Below are 19,277 nucleotides of genomic sequence, written 5' to 3' on the forward strand. Positions count from 1 at the left end.
GTTATTGTCCGTTTCCTCTTAATGTTTGCTTCAGTTGGACTTCTTGATGTTGATGCCTAAAGCTTTTTTTTTTTTTTCCAAAAAGATAGAAACTATATTAAGTTAGATGTCTATAACAGCCAAAGCTTTACGCATCAGAGTTCAAAAAACAAGCAAAACCCTGTGGCTAGTCAGATCTCTTCAATTGGACCACCTGATTACATCTTGCAAAAGTAACCAGTGAGCACATTGGTTAGCCTCCCAAAATACATGAGAGATTTTACAAGTCTGCAACTTGTTTAGGTTGTTAAAGTTGTTTCTAACACACACAGTATACATTCAAGGAGGTGGTCCCTCACAATTGAAGACTCTTAACAATTTGAAGAGCATCAGTTTCAATGTCAACTGGTTGGGAACCCTCAGCTATTGCAGCTTGATCCCTCCATCCTTCAAAAATTTACATCCTGCCAGAAGGCATTGATCATCTTCTGCTCTGAGTATGGAGCTAGCCTCACTCGTCAGTGAATGAACAATAAAAGTCCTATTAGTATTCAGCTTGATCCATCTCCTAGGGGTTTAGTCCACTGCACTAGAATGTGCTCCATCCTTAAATTCCTATAACCTTGGTCTCCCAGATTGCAATGGAACGACCTTACCATTGTACTCAGACCTGCTCTCTAATTAATAATCTAATAAAAAATATATTTGTTATCTATAATTTTTACAAAATAAAAAGTAGTTTAAGCTTGTTTTTGGTCCAAGAATTGATAAATTTGAAATTATTTTATGGAAAAAGATTAAAGTTTCTAAAGAAAATGTTTAACCGTTAAAGGCCAAATGAAATTAGGATGTTTTAACTTTATTTGTTTAATAAAATTATTTGTGTCTAGATTTTCTAACCATAATTATTTAATAAGGTTTTGAATTTAACCCTTGTTAATTTATGATTTAGGATCTAGATGCGTCACTCATCATTTCCACATCTTTTTGGATGATCTCTGAGGTTTAAAGCCATATTTGATAGTTTGGTCAATGAGTTATAAATGTTTACTGAGAAATATGATTGGAGATTAAAGATACTGACAAAAGGATGAGAATGAGAACAAAGTGACGCTACAAAACATAGAAGTGTTCTTTTGTGGGTGCTTTAATTTTGCTTATGCGTATGGTTGTGTTGTCTTGTGCTAGACAAGAAATACAGAAGTCCACAATTGATCCATTTGACTTTCAATTTTATAATAATGGCTTGTATTCGATGATTAATTGGGTGTACAAGGTGGAGAGTATAGGTAATCCACCTTTGGATGTGGTAGGAGATCCTCTACGTCCATCATGTTTTATCTTTGAGGCAGTCAAGCAAGATCAATGATAAGGATCATAGGAGCCTCAAGAAGAGCTCAACTAAACCAAGACAGATGGTTAAATAGGCAACATAGTTGATAGTATGAGATGTGGTGAAGAACTTTGGGATGCCTTAGAACATCATCACTGATTGAGATTCAAAATTCTTTAGATGATTTTGGAACTGTTTGGTGCCAAACTATATTTCTCCATGAGTCCACATCCTCAAATTGTCAACCAAAAGAAAACAAATAAATTCTCTATTGGAGTAATATCTGTGACACTATGCAAGTGCCAACCAAAGAGATTGGGTGAAGCTATTGGATGTAACACACCTAAGTGATAGTGTATTAAATACACTTACCAAAGATTGATGATTAAAACATTATCTGATAAATTTTATAGTAGACCTGCTTGCCAAAGGTTCAGGGTTCACAATTTTATTCGACAAATTTTATGCCTAAAACATGTTTTAGTCTAGTGGTGGTGTACCTAACTCATTTAGCAAAGGTAGAGAGTTCGAGATAAACTTTTGAGGATATCATCTAGCTTAGCTAGTAATTAGTCTGATATCAAGATCTTGGGATCAAATTCTGTCTACACTACTTATAATTTGTAAAAAAATAAAAAAAGAAAGTAATTACATAGGAAGTTGCCCCTCATCATATCATCTCGACAAAAGATGACATCAAAATGTAGAGATAGCTCGGGCACTTCCCCTCAACTTATCATCTCTCCAAGGAATGACATCAAAATGCTCGCCAAGGAATGAGATCGAAGTGCAGAGATAGCTTAGGCATACATGGAGAAGGTTGCTAAGAAAATAAAGAAGGGGGCCAATCTGGAAATGCAACCTCCATAATTCAAAATTGGTGGCCTTGTGTTGGTCAACCTTCACTTGTCATCTCTTCAATTCTTCAAGCAAAGAGTGCACAAAGGATTGATGTGCAAATATGAAGGCCCTTTTCCCATCATTGCAAGGGTCGACAATGTTAATACACAATGTGTTCAGCTCCTGACATGGTTCATATTCCACAATGTGTTCCATGCAAACAATTTAAACGCTTACCACTTTGATCCACAAGACCAAGGAACATATGAACACATCCACCCTACACAAGGATGTCTTACAAGCCATGAGTTGAAGCCATTTTGGCGGATTGTAAGTGGAAGCTTCCAAACAGAGCAGAACACAGTAGTTGGCAAAGTGGCATAACCTTCTAAAGACACAAGCAGGTTGGGAGTTGGAGGATACCCTTCACCATTGAAAGACATCATCATGACATATCGACACACATTGATGAAGGCATCAATAGCTTAAGTGGAAGAGAGTGTCACGGATAGTTGCAACGAGTTTGCAGCGATAGCACCTTTGTTGTGCAAGTAGTTCTGCTATTGTTCATTGTTAACTTTTCTTGTATGATGTAAATACTAAGACCTATAGTTAGCCCAGCAACCTAATTTTGCATACAATTTGCTTTGTCCTTGTATGGACAGTTCGTAGGTCATTCTCTCGATTGAACTTGCATTGGACCAAAATAAGCCAAAACAACCTCGTTTGCCTCTACTGCTATAGTGTTTTAAAGTGTTGGTTTTGTGGGCTGAAATGTCAGCCATATCAACACCTAGGAACCCTTGGGTGGCACCTAGCTAGAGGGGGCTCCTAGATAGTGTATGAGAGAACTTCGACAATCACTCGAGTCTATTTGCTGTGTGCTTCACTAGCATTATGCTCCATCAAGCTCTTTGACACACTGTGTACGTTGGAGTTTCTGACTTGTGGGTGCTTTCTTAGGCCGTAACAAACTTCTTGTCGTACAATTGGTTGTTTAGTTTGAAGGGTGACAATGACACTTTGCTTGTCACTTGCCTATTCGTGCAACTCATTTTCTTCTTTGTAGTTCCTCGTAACCAAATAAGAGGTTGCAACTAAGTTGACTCTTCTGTGTTTCTTTGGTGCTACATGACTTAGGTAATTCAAGCTAAATCCATGACACATCACCAATACTATGTTTTAGAGGTTGTGTCGCATCATGACCCTGCAACAACAAACCCTTATTTTCCATCTGACCAGTGGGCATCTTAATGTCATATGCAACTTGGAGTCCCTAGATTCTATTGTCCTTATCTCTAGGAAGGTCCTCTCCTCTGTTTCCGAATCCAAGGTCCACGTAGAGTCCTCATCCTCATGAGTCTACTTCCTGGAAAGTTGCTGCACCATTCCAATCCGAGTGGCAGCCCCTGTCTAAGGGTCATTGGCCTTACTATCGTGGATTCAAACTTGTGGTTGCCTTCTTTGGCCTTAACAAACTTCTTGTTAGTCAATTGGTTCTATTTGAAGGGTGAGAATGACACTTTGTCTGTGACTTGCCTCCTTGAGTGACTCTTCTTCTTTGCAACTCTTTGTAACCAAAGAAGAGGTTGCAACAAGGCTGACCCTTTTGCAAGTAGGTGTCACTTGGGTGCTGCACGACTAAGGGTCATTGGCCTCATTGTATCGTGGTGGGAGCAATAACCCTGCCTTGAGGAACATTCAAACAGTCTGTTGCCAATACATTCACATTGGAAGCAAACTGGGATAAATTCTTATAATCAATAACTTGAAAGAAATCAACTTGTGCTCTACCAAATCCATAATCCTTTTTTCAAGGGTTTGGATTAATTAAGTTGTACATACACTCGGACAAAACTATCCCTTTCAAATCGAAGGGAGCACTCATCAACTGAGAGGCCAACCGAGCACAACCACAATGGTTGAGAGGGATTTGTGACTCCATTAATTCTAAGGCAACCCAGGTAATTACTGCCGAATTGGTGCCATGCACATAGATTCTATCAAAGGCTGGAAATCTGATCGCCATGGAATTGGTTGGATGGCTTGACCTTGAAAAATCCAAGACCCACCCATAAGAACCAAAAATGCATCCTTCTCTGTTGCAAATCTAAGCAGAATGAAACCGGTCTTCATGTCAAGAATCTTAGGCGCCTGAGTTACCTTCCATAAACCACAAATGGCATATTTAATAATCTCCATCAGCAGATGTCACCTGAGGAATTGATCCACTAGACTATAGGTCCAAGGCCTCCACTACGCCATTAACTTGTCATCATCAGAGGCCAGACTCTTAATCTTTCAAATTTAGGGCTGGTGAGAATTCTCATTCCAGAATCATGTTGGTGATGTTGACCTGAGAGCACTTTCACCCGAGTCAATGGGGTCTTGTTATTGCTGAGGAAACTTTACCCTTGGTAGCCATGTTGGTCTTAACCTTCCCAGCAGTGGCTTTGTGAGGAGAATCCGTATGCTGACTAGGGAGCTTGGGATGTGAAACATTAGAGGAAGCAGGGATGGGCCCAGAGGCAGGAGCAGATGCCGACACCATCTCCATAAAAGTTCTGCCCGATGGATATCATCTTTGGATGGAGAGTTCACGTAAAGAATTTAAACATTGTGAGGTGGTCTATCAGACAAACTCAGGATTACCCCCAACTACCAGCTGAGAATGTCACCTACGGTCTCTATCTTGGAAGATCAAAGCCATTAATTATGCTCTGATCTTGAAGCCTTGTGTCTGAGTTGCCTGTCTCCTTGGCGCTCGAGGACTAGATGTACGAGCCTAAAGAACAGAACCTGTTCAAGTAAGGTCATGACTATGCAGTAATTTAGTTCCAAAATTTACATTTTGTTTTAAACCTTGTATCAAGAAGCATTTGTATCGGAAACAGCTTGTTATGCCATGATCCGTTTGATGTTCTTTTGTTTTGGTCAATATGAACTGCAATGTAATGTGGACCTCTTGCTTACAAACTGCATTTAAAGTGGTAACGTGACACATTGTGTTGTAGCAACAGTGTAGCGGCTGTAGCATGATAGTAGTAGTTAGTCTGTCATTTTCCAAGTAAAATGCAAGTAATCCTCAAACTGATGTAGATTTGAGATCATATGGTACCACTTGGTAATATTTCATACTGTCGCTGTGTTTTATATTGTCAGGTTGCTGTTGTCCCTGAAAATTAGTTTTACATCATCACTCTGTTTTGGATGTTTGCAAATGTAACAATTCTTGGCTTTCCTCCCCCCCTATTAATCTGATTTAGCACTGATTACTTATCTGCCAATGCAAACTCAGTTTCATATTTGCTGACTATTGTCTGACCATCAATCTGATTTTAGTGTTCATGATAACTTGTACAACTGACATTTCTGCGGACTTAATTGTTTATTCTGGATGTGCTTTGGTGTTAAACAAACTGGGAAGATCTATGTAGGATTCCATCTTCCTGCTTGGTGGAAATTAACAAAACAGATAATTATCCCTTTGGATTTATCATTCTTAACCCATCATGTTATGCAATCTGTATCACTCTCCTGTTTGACTGCTAGACTATTTTAGAGTGCTTGTCAGCGATTCAGCTATATATATTTTTTCCAAGCATCAATTTTCCCCGAGACTTTTTGTAGTGTTCTTGTCAGTGATTCAGCTATGTATATTTTTTAGAAGCATCAATTTTCCCTTCTCTTAACTTTTCTATGTTAAACTTGCTTTGCATGATAGTATCAACATAGTGCACGTACTGATCGTCCTTATTATTAATGAGCTCAGCTCCTTGATGCTCAACAGACAGGACAAAAAAAAAGAAGATTGGTGCTAATCATAGTGCAAATCATTTAACCAACATAGAATGTTTTTGTATATCACAATATATGCAACAAGTAACAATATTATCATAATTTTTGACATGAGCTATAAATTTAATTCTGGACATCGTCACGTCACTATAATGATACCATTACCAAAAAGGTTAACAAAACATAAATAGTATTTGTCGATTGGCTCAAGCGGTATTATCGTTTAGGCTTGGCAGTGCCACCACCTCAAACTAGTTTAGGTTATTTGTTTAACCTTCCAATGGGCTCAATTTAGCCCAACTTTAAGCTCAATGGCTTTCATGAGAAGTGGGTTCTATTTCGCCTGATATCGTCTCATTTGGTATATCTTCGAATTTTTAGTATATCGTCAATCATTCGACATGTCAACTTTATCATAACATTTGATCTTCTGATGCGATGTTCGAAGTTTGATCTCTAGTACATGATAATATTTTGATACAAGGTCCAAACCTCATATTAGCATCGACGTAATCGTAGAATGTTATTCGAATACAAAAATTCGTAATGTATTGACTTAGCATCCGACTTAGTCTCAGATTAGCATCGAAATCATTTTTCCCCACGTCAATAATCAAATTCAAAGAACAGCAGCATTCGACTTCAATATCATTCATTCCAAATGCAAATATCCAACATATTCAACTAAAATAAGCTTCATCCTCGGTAGTGGTTTTATTTTCGACCGGGTCCGGTTCAAACGGAACGGTTCGGTTCTAACACCAGACCCTGAAACCCGCTGAATCGTGACCTACTGAGGTCCTTCTTTTCGGGCGTCATAATTATATACCGTCGTCTGTTTTTACCCACTTCCTCGCCCGCGATCTTCTGCAACGCGAACGAACGCATCGGGCCAGCGGCGGCTGTGACCAGCCACAGGTACCTCGCCCTTCTCTTCTCTTCTTCATCCTCCCATTCTGTTTTCTTCCTCTTCGTACCCCTCTTTCTCCTCTCCGAGTTGGTCCTACTGGATCTGGTCGTTAACGGCCTGAATGCATCCGGAATCGGTCGAACCTGGCAGATTCCTTTTTGTTCCGGGGAGGTCGACAATCTAAAAGAGGGGGTCGGGCAGATCCGGAAGATCGTGGTCAAACATGGCCAATTAAGATCCGGATCGGCCAGTTTCTGCTAATTCTTTGATTGTCGAGACATGTATCACTCTGTTGTGCAATTTAAACATCATTTGCAAGTGTGTGTAAGCAACTAGTGATCGTAAGCATTGATAAACCTTTCTGAGAAAATTAGGAACAATTAAGGGTACCTATACTGGACAGTGACTGTTCAAGGGTCTGGTCACTGCGGTTGCTGTCCACTGCTATCCAGTCAGTGGGTCAACTGATCGGATTGTATATGTTTAATTTTAAGACGTATGTTTTAAACTATAATATATATATTACATATAACATTAGAAAAAATTTGCAAGAACCGACATTTTATACAATGAAAGAAATCTCTGAATGAATAAACCTAAGAACTAACTGCATGGTTAATTTAAAATTATCAAAAATATTATATCAGAAAGTATTAAAAAATTGCTAGTTGGACTGTATTCTGTATGTTAGGGAATTACTGAAGAGAACAAAATGTCCGACCATAAACAACATTTTCCACAATGAAAGAAATCTCTGAATTAGTCTAAGAAAAAATAACATTAAATGAACCATTAATCGGTAAGATTTATGTATTGAAGGCCCAGAATTGGAAGCCACCTTAAAAGAATGTGGAGAAAAGAAGTAAAAAAATATTGCATTCATCAAGTAGTACAACAATGAAGCAATATTTAGAAAAAGGGGGAAAAGTTATAAACGATAACAAAAATCTAATACACTGGAAAGAAAAAAAAAAAAAAAAAGGAATCAGTAGTGCATATTTTATTAAAAATCTTTCAGATTAGAAGAAGAGAAAGGGACAGTTTGGTGAAAAGGGTTGGTGATTTCTTCTGCTTTGAATAGTTAAGATATAGAAGATCATATGGTCCAATGCAATGGGTTGGAGGAAACTGCAGATTGGAAGGGATTGATGGCGAGGAGGGTGACAACAAGCATGGGAGAGATGGCATCTGTGAGGTAGGGAAAAGGTTACAGAAAGGTGATGTTGCATCACCAATCAACTTATGAAGTTTTCTAGAGTAATTTACGGGTAATTAGTTGAGTGAAGATTGAGTTAACTTATTTAAGCGACATATATGTTCTCAGATACATTGGACAAAGTTCAATAGGATGTAAAAAATCTGGTGGACAATAATATGGAGGGAATGGGAGTTACACTTGACATCTTTCCTTCTAGTTAATTGCAGATTCTATCACCTTAGTGTGGGATTAGAAGTTCAATCCTCGTCTTGCACAAGTTGCACACTGGTCACCATTATGGTCGATGATGCCCCTTGGTGGACTTCTGTGCTTGAACTAGATTGAATGAGTCTTATATCCTACTTTTAGTCAAGGATGATTTGAGGCTTGCATCCTGTGTCTAATGTCCCTTCTCAAAAAATTGAAAAAACGGGAAGAATAGAGTTATGCACATTTATATCCAAAGAGATTAAGGAGAAAAGATGCACCAAAGTGAAGTTAAAATGTGAGAAACCCTTCCATAAGAGGAATCTAACTTCCAAGTAGATAATCAATGGATACTTTTCTTTCTCAGTGGGAAAACTCTAATCTAAACACTCTTATCTCTGCTCCTGTTCGGGATTTTGAGTATGTTGCCAGAAAATGAGCTTCCTTATCTAGGTTAGTCTGATCAGAATCAATAAATGAATAAACAATCTGCAATCTGTACTTTTCTTAATGAAGTTAATTCTTTCTCATTCACCATTCAGTTACATGAAAAATGTCATGAACAATACCTGAGCCTAAAATATCTTTGAATACCATAAAACTTTATAAAAGAACCCAAAGTTATCTAACACTCTTCAGGCTACGACTTTGAAGTATCATCATATAATGCCCTTTGTTTGGTATCCTTGTGTTTTAAATGCTCCAGTATGATCCATCATCTCCTTTACTCAATAATCTGGGACTGTGAGCCCTCCTTTTGTATTGTTTTCCTTGGAAATTGTGAATATCTTATAAATAGCACAAGATTGCAACTTTATCTACTTAGAATTGGATCAGAGGCCTATTTAAGATTCATATTCGTTCAGTAGTAAATTGATTTTGTTAAACCTCTACTGTTAGTTTTCCAGTTGCTTAGTTCTATGCTTACAATTTGAATGGTTATGATGATAACATCAAATATTGAGACAATATTTTAGTCAGTGACTGAATTAGCTGAATATACTTTGTGAAGTTCTTCACGGGACTACATGCTTGAAGAGAATAATATTATGTTCACCAACACACGATCCTCTCTTCCCACTGCTGTCAGATAAATATTAATTTTTGATATTTTCACTTGGAAAGTTATAGAGCAACTATTTCTTTGCTATTTGACATTTATGTTGTTATATTCTTTAATTATTAGTTGTCCAATTTTCTATTGCATCTTGGTTAGACTTGATAAAATCACATCCAACACACTCATCCCTTGAATATGGGCTAATGAAATTGTATCATATTGCTGACCGTAGGAAATTTCAACAAACAATTTTCTTTCATTGAATTGTCAACATTATATAACATGCAATTTTGAGAATCCTTTTGTGTAGACTAACTCACAAGATAAGATTTGGATTCTGATTCTTTTTGTGTGCTGTATCAGGCATCCAGGTACCAATTGTCATCTTTCGACTCCAATTATATTCACTTACGTGACTAGTTTTGGATTCTTAGATTTCTTTTATGGAAATTGCTTCAAGAACTATAGCTTCTGCTTTAAGACGTCTTTATGCTAGAAAAACACAGAACAACAGAATCGTGAAGGGATAATCTATTGAAGAGTAATGTAACACCAGGACAACAATTGGGACACTGGCACATTATTTACAAAGACCAACCAGAAAATTTGATGAAATGAGATTTCCAAAGCGGTATGCTATTATTTTATTGACCTTCATCTGCACAAGTGTATGCTACATTGAGCGCATCGGATTCTCAATTGCTTATACGGCGGCTGCAGATGCAATCGGTGTGAATCAATCAAGCAAGGGCCTGATACTTTCGACATTCTATTATGGATACGTCGTGTCACAAGTGCCTGGAGGTTGGGCTGCACAGTACATTGGAGGAAGACGTGTTCTGCTTCTTTCGTTTGTGCTGTGGTCACTAACGTGTGCTTTGGTCCCATTAGATGCAAACAGAATGTATATAATGGTGCTCTCCCGCTTGCTCGTAGGGGTGGCACAAGGTTTTATATTTCCGTCCATTCACACAATTCTAGCACAATGGGTCCCTCCGCATGAGCGCTCTCGTTCTGTGTCTCTTACTACTTCAGGGATGTACCTAGGAGCAGCCGGTGGTATGCTCCTACTACCGAGTTTGGTGAAATACGGTGGGGCCCAGTCAGTTTTTCTGGTTGAAGCATCCTTGGGTGTCACATGGTCCGTTATGTGGTTCAGGTTTGCTAGCGACCCACTTCGTTCTGAGCATCCGAAAGCCATTGCTGCTGGTTTTGGAGATTCCATGTTACCAGTTTCAACTCTAAAAGAGAAGAGAATCCCGAGTGCTGGAAGCATACGGTCCCTCGGTAAAATCCCATGGAAGAGAATGATATTCAGCTTACCAGTCTGGGCAATTGTGGTCAACAACTTCACTTTCCACTATGCGCTCTATGTTCTTATGAACTGGTTGCCAACATACTTTGAACTGGGCCTTCAGCTCAGTCTTCAGGAGATGGGATCCTCCAAAATGATGCCATATCTAAACATGTTCATATTTTCAAACATAGGTGGAGTGTTAGCCGATTATTTGATTACGAGAAGGATCTTTTCGGTGACCAAGACACGTAAACTTCTCAACACCGTAGGTTTTATCGTTTCTGCCCTTGCTCTAATGGCCCTTCCATCATTTAGAAATTCCAGAGGAACCGTGCTCTGCTCCTCGGTTTCTCTTGGTTTCTTAGCACTCGGGAGAGCTGGATTTGCGGTAAACCACATGGATGTGGCTCCAAGATACGCAGGAATTGTCATGGGAATTTCCAACACTGCTGGGACCTTGGCTGGTATCGTTGGTGTCGGACTCACAGGAAGGATTCTAGAGGCAGCAAAGAAAGACGATGTGGATCTTTCAAGCTCCGAAAGTTGGAGAAGTGTGTTCTTTATTCCAGGTTATCTCTGCATAATTAGTTCTCTCATATTTTTAATATTTGCAACGGGGGAAAAAATTTTCGAGTAACAAACCACTCCCGATCCATTTCCTGAAGTTCCATTTTTTAGACTACTCGATATCAAAATAACGTGTCGAATACTGTTAGCTAACAGCATTACAAAGAGGGAATCTGTGGAATACCGGGTATGTATAACTGTTCACATCATCATTTGTTCCGTTATATTTCTAGTAATGTCAGTTGAATTAGTTGAGCTCATATAACTGTGTCTTGGATGACGTTTTGCGTAATTAGCAAAAGACTAGTGTCGGTCCTCTTTAGCGCTTCTTGGTAATTGCATTTTTCGTTTCTTCCTCGATATCTTTTGTTTTTACAACTGCTCAGTCATTTTATAAGCCACCACATTCTACCTGATATAGACTGAGCTCTGGACCTTTAAGTGCAGCAACTTCCGGTCGGTGCTCCGATGGGCTGCCGACCACAAATAGGTGCCGAGTTAGGGGATTACAGTAGCCCCAGTAAGGAGTAATTGTAGAATTAGCTATTGATACTTTTAAGACACTTGAAGAGATTTCTGCTGAGTGTTGGTCTGCATATAGACAATCCAGAAAGTTTTTGGGTCTGCCTTATACATTGGTCTAATCCTTGCCAAAAAGTTACTACAAGGCAAGTTTGCCCATGGAGTCTTTAACTCATGTGATGGATTCTCTTGCCTCCACTCCTATAAGAATACAAATTCCTCACTCATGTAATCTTTCCTAAAGATACCTATGAGTAATCAATTTGAACCATCCAATCATAGGTCGGACTATACATAGGGTAGGCAAAGGCTAGTTACATATTACCTATCCCGATCCTTGTACTTACAAAAGTGAAATATTTAACCTGATTGTTCCAACAAAATTCTTTCTCTTTTTTTATTTTTAATCATAAAATTATTTTTTTAATCTTGTATAGAAATTTTACTTTCGTAAGTACAAGGATCTCAATATAACTTCTGAAAGTATAGAGATCAGAATGTTAAAGATAACTAATTAAAAAGAATAATATATAATTAATCCTGTGTGTTCAATACTAAAAAGCTGAGATTCTTCTTTAGTAAACATGTCTCTATCATCTGTAGTATTGTCATGCTCCGATATCTGAGATGTGACAGATGCATTAAAAAGAGTCATGAGTTAGACTAATTCAAGTCAAACTATACTTTTTGCGAAAAATAAAAAAAAATCAGTCTAACTCACAATCACCCAAGTGAAAAAAAAAATACACATTATAACTATAAAAATAATAATCACTATATTTATAAGATTAACACTATACAAGACTTTTTTTTTTCTATCATCAATACTTTCATCAATTCATAAAATCCTATACTTCGATGATACAAGGAGACAGGAGAAGGTGAGTATTTAAATAAAATAGCTAGTAAGTAAGCAAGCCTCGCTCGCGGGACGAGTAAGCAAGAGTTTTGACACATTTATACTATTCACATCATATCAGTAAAAATAACACATGCGTTTTACGCAAGAAAATAATAAGTACAAAAATAATGAACAACTCAACTTCATCACATTCATTATTATTTGTATTTACCTATCGATGTATTTCCTTTTGTTTTTCTCTTCATGGTATACATATATATATTATAGGGTTAAGGTTTATTTTAGCTCATGTGGTTTTGCTCATAGACTACTTAAGTCCTTATGGTTTACTTGCGTCTAAAATAATCTTTGCATTTTTAAAAACGTAGCATATAAGTCTCTCTTCATTTTAACCCTCTGAACTCATAATAAACTATTAATATAATGATACATGTAATTTAAGTTTTAAAAAAAGAAATCTATTTTTGCCCTTATGGTTTTTTGTTTGTGTCTAAAATAATCTCTATATTTTTAAAAACATAGCATATAAGCCCCTCCCGTCAAGTCTAAGTTGATAGACGTTAGAGTCTGCTTACGTGACATGTTGACTCACAATAAATCATTAATATAATGATGTATAATTTAAGTTAAAAAAAATATCTATCTTGTTGAAAAAAACGAAGCTATGGAGGCCGTGGTAGTGGACGAAGGCGAAGAGATAGAGGTAGAAAAGGCCGAAGGTGGAGGTGAGGGAGAGTTGGACCACCACGTCATAGGCGCAATGGGTGGGGGCCAAGAGAGGACGAAGTGAGAGGTGGTAGGGACAAAGACGCCCGAGAGGAGGAAGAGGAATCAGGAGACCATTGCATGCATAGCGTCAGACTAGTTGATGCACATCCACCTAAGGTAGGACCGAAAGTTCCCGAGCTTGTTGTTAGCATAGGAGAGGTTGCATGTGTATGACAACCCTACTAGGTAGCAATGGCTCGATACTGTTGCTGGTGGTCACTTCCACAACGACACCTCCTCCCGCAATTGATGATAATCTTAATTTTTTAATTTAAATTATATGTATTATTATATTAATAATTTATTGTAAGTCAACATGTCACATAAGCAAGCAAACTCTAATGTCTATTAATTCGACAAAAGATATGTTATGTTTTAAAAAATGTAAGGGTTATTTTAAATATTGACAAAATCATGAGGGCTTAAGTGATCCATGATCAAAACTATATGAGCTAAAATAGATTTTTTTTAAAACTTAAAACTACATATATCATTATATTAATAATTTATTATGAGTGAGCATATCATGTAAATAGACTTTAACGTCTGTTAACTCAAACTTGATAAGAGTCATTGTGCTATGTTTTTTAAAATATAATAATTATTTTAATACGAATAAACCATAAGAAGTTAAATGAAAAATGAACAAAACCACATGAGCTAATCAACCTTAACCCTATATTACATGTCATATACTTTTCATATTTTTTTTAAAATATAATAATTAGATAGTCGAACACATATTAAATATTATGAAGGAATCAAATCCTATCCTATAGACAAGTGGGCTTAAATAACATCCCACGTATCTGAGTCATAGATTTACCATTCAATAGTACATTTCTACTGAGATGATAGCACATTATCCCAAAAAAATTATCTGATAATATATTTTCTCTATAATTCTCCCTATAATGCGTCAGATACCACTCATACTACCTCCCTCATTGCCTCCGCCTTTGTAGACTCAAATATTATCCCTGGGTCGATATGAAGGTTTACCACCCTTTATAGTCTCTTTGAGAAGATGGACCGTCGTTCAAATTATCATTGACTCTATATTATGAAGGTTTTAACTAACCAGACCAACCAAATGAATAATATATTATGAAGGTTAGGAAGCTGCAGATACCACCCTATATTATGAAGGTCTACCACCCTTTATAGTCTCATATGAATAATATAGACTCAAATATTATCCCTGACTCAAATATTATACCAGGAATTCTCAATGAGACATAAGTTTTTATAGTTGAATTAATGAAAACTATAAATTATCATGACAAGGCAACTAAGACGCTTCTGAAACTTGCTACATGTCAATCCCCTTCCTCTGATTCAAACTTGGCCGTAATTAATTTTCAGAAGCAGAAGAGCTTGTTTGCTGTTAATAATGGCTTTAGCAAAACATAGTGTGATATCCATTTATTTGTTTTGCATTTGAAAAGGAGCCAAATGTCACAAAAGCCTTAATACACAGATTGTTAAGTAGTCATTGTATCACCATGAACCCGCTGGATTCTCATCGCTGCAGCTGACAACCAAATAAAGCATTGTTCTCTTTTGCTGCTACCCCTTCTCTGCTCCAGTTCAAAAAACACTGCATATGAATAATTTCTCCTACCGACGTCTGCCTTCAGCAACCACAACACTTAAACACTGGGATATAAATCTGGACCTCTGGTAGCTCGTACGAGAGTCAGAGAATGTAATGCAAGTGGTCAGGCAGATTGATTATTCATGCAAACTCTTCAAGGACAAAGGTTTATGCCCCAGCAGCAAACCTACACAAATGGTATCAACGCAGAACATTGTATCATCGTCTTGTCTGTAATCCCAGAATTTGAATAATCAACAACGAAAGCCTTTCTCTGTTATCCCAGAATATGAACAATCAGCATATTGGAACCACAGAACCTGAAACGGTCTATCGTTATGCTGGCACCTCATCCTGCAGGAGGATCTCATAATCAACAACAACATAAACATCGTATCATCATCTTGTCTGTTATCCGAGAATTTGAATAATCAACAACAAAAGCCTTTTACTCTGTTATCCCAGAATACGAACAATCAGCAGCAGTAGACAACGCAAGCATATTGGAACCACAGAATGTGAAACAATCTGTCATTATGCTGGCACCTCATCCTGCAGGAGGATCTCATAGATGTCAGTTCTAAGATTCAACTCCTTGTCACGCATGACTTCCTGGAGATCTGATAGCTCTTTTGCAGACAAAATAGAGCTCAATTTCTGAAACCCATCAAGCCATAACCGTTTTGACCTGGAAAGAAAGAGAAAGTGGATTAACAGTGGCAACACCTATATACAATTCTGTCATAGAAGTAACAAACATCACTCATGAATGTACCTCCTCTGACTAAGAAACAGCAACAGAATCAGGTTGATGCAAAATATAAATAAATAAACCAATTAAACAGTCACAATTGATTATATTTCAATACTACTAACAAGGTCACAAGAAATTCAATAGCTTATTCCTACTCATCAAGGGTAGATCCAAGAGAACACCAGAAAAAGAGCACCGCAAGAATTACCATGATACTGATAAAACATAGATGATCCATGATACATGAAAGCTTCTGTATGACTTGAAACTCTTAAATGGAGTTCCACTGTGCTCTATGCAAGAATGAAGAATTTCTATATTCTAGTATGCCGAAAAAAGAATGCAAAGTATCCAGAGTTGAACAGGCTACGAGTGCGTCAGTGGACATCAAAGTATTCACAGATTCAAAGCAATGGATGCAGGTTCTCTTCAACTTTTTGGCAATCCTTAAAGAGGTAACAAGAAGCCATACATATAATCATGCAAATAGAAGTAGTGTTGTTTCTCATGCTCTGACTTTCCAATCAATTGCTGACAAAAAGGAAATGGTTTTAACTAACCAGACCAACCAAATGAAAGTCAAGGTACTAAAGCCATCTGCAGTATCTCATAGAAACAGAAGGCCTAACCTACTGGAATAACTGCAACTCACAAGATAAAGAATGGTAGATTCTGTCAACATAACAATATGCCAAAGCCGAATAAACAACTTAAAAGAGCCTTCCTTGTAATAAGTCTTGCCAGTGATAAACATGCAGCACCCAAAGGTGAATGGAGAACAAGAAATAAAACATAGATGGCAGCACTAATCCAAATTAGTAGCAGTTGGTGGCTCATCTTTTATGGGCCAGGTCCCACCCATGGGATTTTCTTGCCAAAGTTTAAGCATGACCTTCAGCTGTCAGATTCAACTTACATCTTTTCCATAACCGAAAAGTAAAGCTGTAGTGTAACATACTTCTACTGATACACAACTAGGTGAGACCAGGAGGCATGTTGGAAATTGCTCTTGAAGGGAAAATACAAATTGACAATCATATCTTAACCGTGGAAATCCTATGATTAAGGGGTTCTGAATATAGGAAACCTCATAATTAAGGGATTCTATAATCCTATGATTAAGGGAATCTATCTCCTATTTTGGACCACACAATTAGGATCAAATCAGCTCATATTATAGTAAATAGATTAGAATGAAATATTGTACAGAATTAATTTCTTTAGTTGTACAACTTGTAATCAGCCTATATATCTTCCTTTTATACAGAAAACGATGAACAGAAAAATTGTATTCTTTTGCAAAATACCTCTGTGTTCATGGTATGAAAGCTTGATTCCTACTAGAATCATTTTGTTCTTTTTTTTAGCCTTAATTGCTAAAAAAAATTTCCTCTGTTATGCCACTCTTAAGATCAATCCCAACTATTTCTTCTTCCTTGTTTGCTTGTGAAAAACTTGCACCATTATGTCTGGAGGAGAGAAGCTGAAACCAATGCTTCCATCTCCAACAAACAACTTAGGCAACAAACCATCCTTGCTGATTACAATGCACAAACTCAACGGGCAAAAATTTCTTCGTTAGTCTCAGTCTGTAAAGTTGTATATTCGAGGAAGAGGAAAGATAGGCTATTTGACCGGATTAACGTCAACACCTGCAAAGGATGATCCCAAGTTCGGAGCGTGGGATTTTGAAAATTCCATGATCATATCTTAGTTGATAAACTCTATGGAACCAGAAATTGGCTAAACATATATGTTTTTGCCAACAGCAAAGGAGTTGTGGAATGCTATGGTCGAGACATATTCAAATATGGATAATTCAGCTCAAGTATTTGAGATTACAAACAAGATCAGAGATCTTAAACAAGGTAATACTAGTGTTACAAAATACTTTAACACCTTGAAGACACTCTGGTAAGAGCTTGATATTTTTTATGATTTTGAAAAAATGGTCATATGCTACTGATAGTGCTCGGTACACAAAAAATGCTTGAGTGATCGAGTCTTTCAATTGTTGGCAAGTTTAAACAAAGAACTAGATGAAGTCTGTGGGCGGATATTGGGGAAGGATCCATTGTCGTCTCTCCAAGCTATATTCTCTGAAGTTAGGAGAGAGGAAAGTAGAAGACAAGTCATGATGGGATCTTCTACTCCATCTATGGCTGCAGAAAATTCTGCATTTGTTATGACAGCTGAAATTAATTCTGCTGCTAATATTGTGCAACGTAATTAAAGGAAGGGAGATAAGAAAGGCAAAGTTTGATGTCATTTTTGCAATAAACCAAGACACACAAGAGGAACTTGGTGGAAGACACATGGAAAACCAATAAACTGAAAGAGCAATCGAGCTCCAAAGAAGGCTAATAACCAAGGATTTCAAGTAGACCATCAAGCTGCCATCAACTCTAAAGGAGTAGAAATGCCTCTGTTCACGAAAGAACAAATTGAACAATTTTTTAAGTTTCTGAACCAGTCCCAAAATCCTAATCCTTCTTCATCATCTTGCTCTTTGGCCAAGAAAGATAATTGTTTCACAGTTTTGTCTGCTTCTTTTGGTTATAAGGCTCCTTGGATCGTAGATTCAGGCATGATAGACCATATGACCAACCTTTCACGTTTGTTTTCCTCCTACACCTTGTTCTGGAAACTCTAAAATAAAAGTTGCTGATGGATCACTTTCTTCTATAGCAAGAAAAGGCATGATTGCAATTTCAAATTCATTTGTATCAACGTTTGCAATACTGTACCGTACCACCCGGTACAGGCAATATGTACCAGTCCGCCAGCAAACCAGTATGCAAACTGCTTCCTACCGGGTGGTATCAGTCATTTGGCCTCGTATCGAGTTAGAATTAGGCTCTCGTGGCGGGAGAGAGGAGGAAGACCAGAACCCTCTCTCCGTCACTCTCGTGGTGGTTGCCTCTTCCTCCTCTCTCTTCTAGGGTTTCTCCTGCCCCCCAGCCACCCTCTCCAAGAATTGGGCCATCAGATCATTTTTGGAATCGCCCACTACTCCAGCTCCTCCACGACCTCCAGATCCGACCATGGCAGCTGTGGCCCCTGCTCCTTTTGCTAACTGTATCCTTCCACCGCCTGGGGAGTCGATTCGTTGTTTCTCAATCGGTTTTCGCTTTGATTTTGACCTTCTTTGATTGGATCTGCTTGTTCGGTTGTTCTCCTATTTGTTTATTTGCATAAAGACTGATTTGGCTCCGTTATTTTAGATTTTTCAGGGTTTTCGTTGGGGTTTATGCTCGGATCAGATAGCTAAAGCCTAGTGAACGCTGCTCCTGGGGGCTTTTGCGTCTATTAGTGTGTTTAGGGTTGCCAAAATGAGATTTTGAACTATGGCACCAGTACTATCAGGCAGTGTTTTCCTGCCTTTAATCTGTTTGTGTGTTGTATAATTTATCGGGAGATTTTACACTTTGGTTTCGCTATGTTTAGGCATACCGCTCGGTACGCTATATCGTATCATACCGAGCATACCGGTACGGTATTGTATTCAAAACCTTGCTTTGTATTGAATTCTATGCTTCATGTTCCCAACTTATCTTGTAACTTCTTGTCTATTAATAAACTCAA

General features: G+C 37.8%; 2 protein-coding genes across 7 annotated transcripts in view; one reads left to right on the forward strand and one right to left on the reverse strand.

Moving 5' to 3' along the window:
* Positions 1–6,743: 6,743 nt before the first annotated feature.
* On the forward strand, positions 6,744–11,454 carry LOC104000080 (probable anion transporter 6). Its single transcript, XM_009422020.3, has 2 exons — positions 6,744–6,868; positions 9,689–11,454. The coding sequence occupies exon 2, from the start codon at positions 9,940–9,942 to the stop codon at positions 11,257–11,259; it is 1,320 nt and encodes a 439-aa protein (XP_009420295.1). The 5' UTR covers positions 6,744–6,868; positions 9,689–9,939; the 3' UTR covers positions 11,260–11,454.
* A 3,119-nt stretch (positions 11,455–14,573) lies between these two features.
* The window catches only part of LOC135581905 (uncharacterized), a 31,625-nt gene continuing 26,921 nt past the window's right edge, over positions 14,574–19,277 (reverse strand). For all 6 annotated transcript variants that reach the window (XM_065178984.1, XM_065178982.1, XM_065178985.1 and 3 more), the window contains exon 11: positions 14,574–15,626. In XM_065178984.1, the coding sequence (XP_065035056.1) occupies positions 15,473–15,626 (154 nt within the window). In that variant the 3' untranslated portion in view covers positions 14,574–15,472. The remainder of the gene's footprint in view (positions 15,627–19,277) is intronic.

Source organism: Musa acuminata, unplaced genomic scaffold (genome assembly GCF_036884655.1).
Source record: "Musa acuminata AAA Group cultivar baxijiao unplaced genomic scaffold, Cavendish_Baxijiao_AAA HiC_scaffold_1137, whole genome shotgun sequence".
Classification (NCBI taxonomy): domain Eukaryota; kingdom Viridiplantae; phylum Streptophyta; class Magnoliopsida; order Zingiberales; family Musaceae; genus Musa; species Musa acuminata.